This window comes from Rutidosis leptorrhynchoides, chromosome 3 (assembly GCF_046630445.1).
Source record: "Rutidosis leptorrhynchoides isolate AG116_Rl617_1_P2 chromosome 3, CSIRO_AGI_Rlap_v1, whole genome shotgun sequence".
Lineage (NCBI taxonomy): Eukaryota > Viridiplantae > Streptophyta > Magnoliopsida > Asterales > Asteraceae > Rutidosis > Rutidosis leptorrhynchoides.
Genome location: NC_092335.1, coordinates 59,923,603 through 59,930,958, shown reverse-complemented (window position 1 = coordinate 59,930,958; position 7,356 = coordinate 59,923,603). Strand labels below are relative to the sequence as shown.

General features: G+C 37.8%; 1 protein-coding gene across 1 annotated transcript; it reads right to left on the bottom strand.

Annotated features, from left to right (window-relative positions):
• Nucleotides 1–742: 742 nt before the first annotated feature.
• Nucleotides 743–4,139, bottom strand: LOC139900018 (uncharacterized). Its single transcript, XM_071882832.1, has 6 exons — nt 4,092–4,139; nt 3,788–3,929; nt 3,587–3,685; nt 2,687–3,383; nt 2,029–2,426; nt 743–1,926 (listed from the first exon to the last, which is right to left on the bottom strand). The coding sequence occupies exons 1-6, from the start codon at nt 4,137–4,139 to the stop codon at nt 743–745; spliced, it is 2,568 nt and encodes an 855-aa protein (XP_071738933.1).
• Between the last annotated feature and the right edge of the window lie 3,217 nt (nt 4,140–7,356).

Genomic DNA, 7,356 nt, shown 5'->3' with positions numbered 1-7,356 from the left:
TTTCTTTCCTTTTTTATGAATGGGTAATGTTTGTTTAAAGTCACCACCGAGAATCGTAGACTTACCTCCGAATGGTGAGTTTTTGTTGCCAAGAATGTCTCGCAGGCTGCGATCAAGAGCTTCAAAGCATCGCTTATTACTCATCGATGCCTCATCCCACACAATAAGATCTGTGCTTTCAAGTAGTTTTGCCATTTGTGTGTTTTTGTTTATGTTGCACATCGACTCATCGGTAAGGTCAATAGGGAGTTTGAATTGAGAGTGAGCAGTTCTGCCCGAAGGCAGTAACAAAGATGCGATGCCGGAAGATGCCACAGCAAGAACAATCTTTCCCTTGGCCCTTAGACATGTGATTATGGCCTTCCATAAAAATGTCTTACCGGTGCCACCATGACCGTAAATGAACAAAAGCTCTGTCCTGTTGTTCGAGGAAGAATCACGTATGAGTTCATAGATTCTTTCTCTGCTTCACATTCATCGTAGATTCTAGATGACTTAGCTCCTCATTAAGCGATTCACGATCGTAGTTTTTCTCCTCCATGATCAAACGGTTTGTAAGATCTAGTAGAAGGTCATCTGGCAGAGACGGTAATGCGAAGTCACTCAGTGTCTTCCCACACTGGTTTAGGAGGATTTCAACCTCATAAAGAACATAATTATGAAGGTCATCTCTGTTTATGTGCAGCTTCGGCATCTTCAGAGAGGCCGCTGCTCGTAAAGGTATGTCGTCAGACATCATTTCCTAGTGCTTTTCCCAAAGAGCAAGCGGATTTGAGACTTCAGAATACACCAGGATGTGTGCAAAAAGCGACCGCAACTGAGAAGCACTGGCGAATACTGATGCTTCCTCCAGTGCTATAGTCCATTCCTTATCATCACCAAGAAGGCCAACGGCCTCGCAAGCAGAACGGTATGTCTGGTATTCAACTTGGTTCACAGTTCTAATATCTGCAAAGCTTGTGCACCCCTTTTGATGGCACAAAAGCATTCTTAGGAAAAAAGCCTCTCCGAATGAGGGATGTATGTATGACATCCTTCCAATCGAAGACTTGTTAATATTTGCCCTACTTTTCCAGCTTTTCTGTGCTTGATACCAAACAAATTCAGATGGGAAATCCAAATATGCCAGGTGCCTCCTAGCTGAAGAAGAGGCGTTATAACATAGCCACTCATTCAAAGTAGTTTTCTTCTTTTCCGTGTTTTCGACAATTTCTTGAAGCGATTGCTTGCCACGAAACTTCATACGCTGCATATTTTCTAAATGGACAGACAGGATCTGAACTGCCGGTTCACGATGATGAATCGGGAAGTTAAAAATGCGCCAGCAAGCCTCGTGTGGGCAAATGAACCGGGCGTCTATAAAATTCTGAACTTCATCTACTGGTTGAGAGGTCTGTGGCCTCGTACTGCTGTTACTACCGACTGGATTGGATATGCGAGCAGCAATGCGGTCGGTACCCTTTGAAATGTACTTGAACAGGTATTTGATCAGGGTGGTTGATCCACAACACTCAACATTTATATGAGCTTGGAAAGTCATACAAAGTAGTATATTGTAAAGAACTACATAGCTGTTATCGAGATGGACCCCGACACGCGTTGTATACACACCAGTATTATGCCTTCGGTAGTGTGCATGGCCATCAGTATCAAAGAAGGTTTTCTCGTTGTATTTTTTTAGGAAATTTTTAGTGCAAGTAGGCCCTTCCATGCATGGTGCACGCAAGTTGGGAATGCCACAGGGCCCATGGATCATAGTCGCAGAGACCACCGCGTAACCAGCGAGGTCAGTTCTCGGGTCAGGAAGTTCAGTAGATATGTAATCATCTATTCTTTTGCTTATAGGTGATGAGGCTGAGGAATACAACCACAACAATGTATGACAATGAGGCAACCCTCTTTTCTGGAATTCAATGGTATACAGAACTGCACAATCGCAAAAAAATTACGTTAGTATCGATTAAAAAAGTTGTAAACAACAGAGTCAAGTTAATACAAAAGTAAGTGGAAATCATGTCGTAGAATTACCTCCTATAAAGTCACCCAGTGGTTTCCTGTCTTTTAAAAAAGCAACAAATTGTTTGACTTTGAAGCGGAAAACTCTTGCGACAATTTCAGCACGGTCTGATGCAGTAAGCAGAGGAAAAGGCTGCAGATACCGAGCTATTTCTGGCCACTTAACATTGCAAGTAAAAGTGACAAAGAATTGCGGATTCCCAAAAACACGACAAATCGCCAGGGCATTAAGATAGTGACTGTACATATAACGGGGACCGCCGGTGAAAGAAGCTGGGAGGATAGTTCTACTGTCGACATCTGAACCGGTCTGATCACCCCTACTGATGACTCCGTACAAACCCGAGAGGTAATCTTTCCTGATGTCTTTCTGTTTCTTCCTAATGTAATCCATCCGATCTAATTCAATACTGTAATACACCGTGACAACGTACTGTTGAAAGAGTCATCCGAGCCTCATCATGAGGCTATAAGAATTTAGCCGATCATGAAGCTGATAGCAATAGAACATATTCATAGTCATTTTTCTAACTCGGCCAACACAGGAACCTGGAGCGTCAATTAACTTTAAATCAGTATGGAAGCCTGGTTCGCCAAAAAAGAACATCAATGGGAATTGAGCGACATATACAACGGATGAAGTTTGTTAACGCACTTTAGATACTCAGACCTTGGGTGGATTATTACATCATAATCCGAAAGTGCCTGCAGACCAGTATCAAAGACAATAGCCCCTATTGCATCAGAAGTAGGAAGGCTATGTTGCTTTGATCTGGCGACACTAAACAATCGAATCCTGAAAGTTGGTATCTCAGCAGCATTACATTTATCTCTGGTTGTCCAGAACAGCATCACAAGTTCGTTCTGCGAATCAAGCAAGACAATAAGTCTGCGAACAATATCTTCACAGATGCGATTTGAATTCCCACCACCAAAATGGGACATTCTGTTTTCAACTTCAGTGTCTGTATCGTAGATGTAAAGCTGTAGGAATCGTGGACGTGTCCCCGGTTGAGGACATAGGGAACCAATCCAGTGGTAAATCTGGCCCGAAACTTTGAAAACATACGGAGACCGATCGTCATTTATCGTCTCATCAATGCGCGCGCCGAAAGAGGTCATACTGAACATTTGATTATAAGCACAGACGTTATCCATGAAACTGCGCGTTCCTAAAAGTTCCTTCAAAGCGCCGGGAGGTTTTGCATAAAACGGTAACCGTACTCGACCATTTTCACAGCAACAGTGGTAGTAGATTTTTCTGTCCTTGAAGGTCTTTTTTATACACTCGTCATACCAAAATAGGGCCCCACAATGGTCACAGACGTATGTGCAATCACCGCAGTCATGGTACAGAGGAGATAAAGCTAAAAAAACGGGGAAAATCAATTAAGACAACAACAAAAATGACGCAATACAGCGTTAAGGTACTAAAAAAAGGAAGAAACAACAGGGCAAGAACAGTAAAGATACAACAATGTTGGAAAAATATGGACAAAAGTACTTGTTAAAGAGCTTCCAGAGATACACAAAAATATACCAATGACTACATTCAGGAAACATACATTACCTGAAGAATCGAAAGGCGCAGATAAACTATATATGGTTGTAACTCCATGTTGAAGTAATGGAGCAGCTAACGACGGGCCGTGCTCGGAGTCAACGACGCCTGGTAAAAAAAAGTAATGCACAAATTTACAAATAAGACCTAAAAAAAGGCGACAGTAACATTAAAAAAGAGAGTCCAAATTTATAACACTCCCAAACATACCTAAAGTAGTATCATAAGTTGCCGAGGACAATGCTTCCAAATTACGCCTGCGCAGGAATGTCCGCCTTGTCGATTGGTGTACAGAGACTACATCATCGGCTGCATCTGTTTTGTCATCTTTTTTTTCTTCTTTTTCACGCAACTTTCACCATTATAATCAACAACACAATTATGAAGACAAAAAAAATAATAGCACTATAGTGACGAAGCATTGCATCAACGAACGGCAGCACATACTATCGAAGGAACAACGTAGACCAAGATAACAACATATTTAATAACACAAAATAAACAAAGAAATTACCTGGAATGATGATCTGCAAATGCGCGAGCCTGAATTTAAGACAAGCATTTTTAAGAATGTTAATACGAATTAATAAATCCTACATATGTTGCGTGCAAACTAAAGCGCAGGAAGGACTAAATAACAATTTTATATTAACTACGTAACAAATTTATGTTAACTATTCAGACTAATTTGTACATAATGGTGGCTTTTTTTAATTGATGCTGTTCAGGGTTTCTGCAATGCAAGTTAAACAGATTACTGCAATGCAAGTTAAACAGATTAGGATTTCTGCAACGGAAGTTAAGAAAAACAAACATCATCACCAAAAACAGGATCAATGGGAGTGAAAAGGTTAAAAAAGATTAACATAAACATAGCAAGCTGAAGAGGCTGTAAACCATGGGCATTCGAATCATACAATATAATGCTGCTATTTTTAATTCATGTTGTTCAGAATTTATGGAGTGGAACAAACAACTATTCAGACTAATTTGCACATAATGGTGCCTTTCACAATTGATGTTGTTCAGGGTTTCTGCAGTGGAAGTTAAACAGGTTAGGATTTCTGCAATGGAAGTTAAAAAAACACAAACATGATCACCCAAAACAGGATCAATGGGAGTGAAAAGGTTTAAAAAAATTAACATAAACATAGCAAGTGGAAGATCATACAATATAATGGTGCTATTTTTAATTGATGTTGTTCATAATTTATGCACTGGAAGTTAAAAATACAAAAACATGATCACCAAAAACAAAATCAATGGGAGTTAAGTACAACAAACTATTTCACACACCATAATTCTAAATCGGCAAAACAAATGAACATTAACATGGCAAGTTGAACAGGTTGTAAATCATGTAATGGATGTTAATAAAACACAAGCATAATCACCCAAAACAGGATCAATCATAGCAAGTTGAACAGGTTGCTTCATCATGCGATGGATGTTAAAAAAACAGAAACATAATGACCCAAAACAGGATCAATGGGAGTTAAAAGGTTAAAAAATTTAACATAAACATAGCAACTTGACTCCAATCATACAAATTGAACTTATCAACATATCAACATGAAATATAGAATACCAAATACCTGTGGTGGTAAACCGAAGAGAGAAAATGGAGCTTGGCTTGCGATAGGAAAACTGGAATCAGAGTTGGAATTGGAGAAGAAAATAGAGTTGTAGACAAAGAAGCATGCTACTCATTAAAGCCGGGGTGTCCAAGGTATGGAGAGTATGGCCTGGTTATACACATGCTGAAGCAACCCCTCATTTTCCCTTTTTTAAATCATATTTTCCACTCGGGCCGCTCAGGACTACCCTTCCGGTCGGGTTGTGTGACGACCCAGAAATTTCTGATCAAATTTAAACTTTATCTTTAAATGATTTAATGTTTTTGACACGATAAGCAAAGTCTGTAATGTTGAGTCTCAAGTTTTGGAACTATATTCATGTAATCAATTATTCTTCGATTGTTCTCAATGATTCGCGAACAATTATATGTATGTATTTATATATTATAAGATGTACAAGTAAAAAATGACTTTGCTACAGTAAAATACTATTTGCTACAGTAAAAACGACTTTGCTACAGTAAAACACTATTTGCTACGGTAAAAACAACTTTGCTACAGTAAAACACTAGTGAAAACAACTTTGCTACAATGCTACAGTAAATACTATTTGCTACAGTGAACACTATTTGCTACAGTAAAAATACTATTTGCTACAGTACGCTATTTGCTACAGTAAAACACTATTTGATGTCGACGAACTACGAAACAAAAACAGATGTGAGCTGGACACTGAGCCCATGTGATCGCATGGGTTTATGCCTTCCCAGCCATGCGATCGCATGGCTATGGGGGACAGGCCAAATGCTATAAAGTTCGACGTTTTTCTGATTTATGATTCATTTTCTTCTTCTATCTCTCTATCTCTAGTATATATATATATATATATATATATATATATATATATATATATATATATATATATATATATATATATATATATATTATTTATATTATTATTATTATTATTATTATTATTATTAAGATTAATACGGAGTATTATTATTAATAGTATTATACATAAAATACTACGACGAGGTTAAATCCAAACGATTTCAAAAATGGTTTTCGAGCGGGATAAAGCTAAGGAAACTATGGGTTATAGCTATGGAGGTTATGGGTAATGTTCGTGGGTATTGTTTGCAAATCAAACCTAGTGTTTATCACCTCTGTTACGTCTACGTACTTTCCTGCAATATTGAATCACAATATTGATACATGAGCATTCATATCTTATCTTTTATATATTAATTGTGTATCCATGTCTAGTGCTCGAGTATATATATTTATGCATGCTTGTATGCTAAATTTTGTCGTTAAACAGTTTATGATGAAAGGTATATGATATGCATGTTTTTGGAAAGCTGGCGAAAAATCAATAACTTTTCATTTAGAAATCGCGTAATTTCGATGAACGAATCAAAAGATATGGTCAACTGAATTATGATTAACGTTAATTGGAATTGCTTTTGAATCTGCAATTAATATTTAAACAACCTGTTTATAAGATTGATAAATTGGATTTTTGAATATTACCAACCGAGTAATTGAATCCTTATATAAGGTACGTCTCGTTTTGTTGAACTATTGTCAAAATTGACCTTTTGAAACGACTTTGGATAACTTTTGTATGTCGATCTCGAGCATTAGAATTCTGATACACTATGACCTGACCTAGCTTGATAGACATTTATTGACCAACATATGTTCTCTAGGTTGAGATCTACGGTTATTTGGTAATTTGAGTTTCGGTCATATTTTGGTGAATGACTTTATATGCTGCTAAGGTGAGTTTCATTTGCTCCCTTTTAAATTGCTTTTGAAATCTATATTTTTGGGCTGAGAATACATGCACTTTATTTTAAACGCAATGGATACAAGTACATACTAAATTCTACACCGAGTTTGAACCGAAAATCCCTTAGCTTTGGTAACTAGTAACTGCCAGTTATAAGAACTGGTGGGCGCGAGTTGTTATATATGGATCCATAGGGCTTGATTTCCCCGTTCGAGCTAGAGCACTAGCCTTTTAACGGACGTATGCTATTTGAGAAGCGTACACGTTGGTTTGCGTGTATTATTAAGATGATTATACAAAGGGTATAAATTATATATACGTTAAGTTTAGTTACCAGGGTGCTCAATTTCATAGAATATTTTGATAAACGTTTCTGGATGAAACAACTGAAATCTTGTGATCCA

What these genes read in the sequence shown, in the direction of transcription:
- LOC139900018 (XM_071882832.1), bottom strand. Translation starts at nt 4,139, where the DNA reads ATGCTTGTCTTAAATTCAGGCTCGCGCATTTGCAGATCATCATTCCAG. An exon ending in AACTTATGATACTACTTTAG is followed by an intron (nt 3,686 to 3,787) that starts GTATGTTTGGGA and finishes TTTTTTTACCAG; the next exon opens with GCGTCGTTGACTCCGAGCAC. An exon ending in ACTGGGTGACTTTATAGGAG is followed by an intron (nt 1,927 to 2,028) that starts GTAATTCTACGA and finishes GCGATTGTGCAG; the next exon opens with TTCTGTATACCATTGAATTC.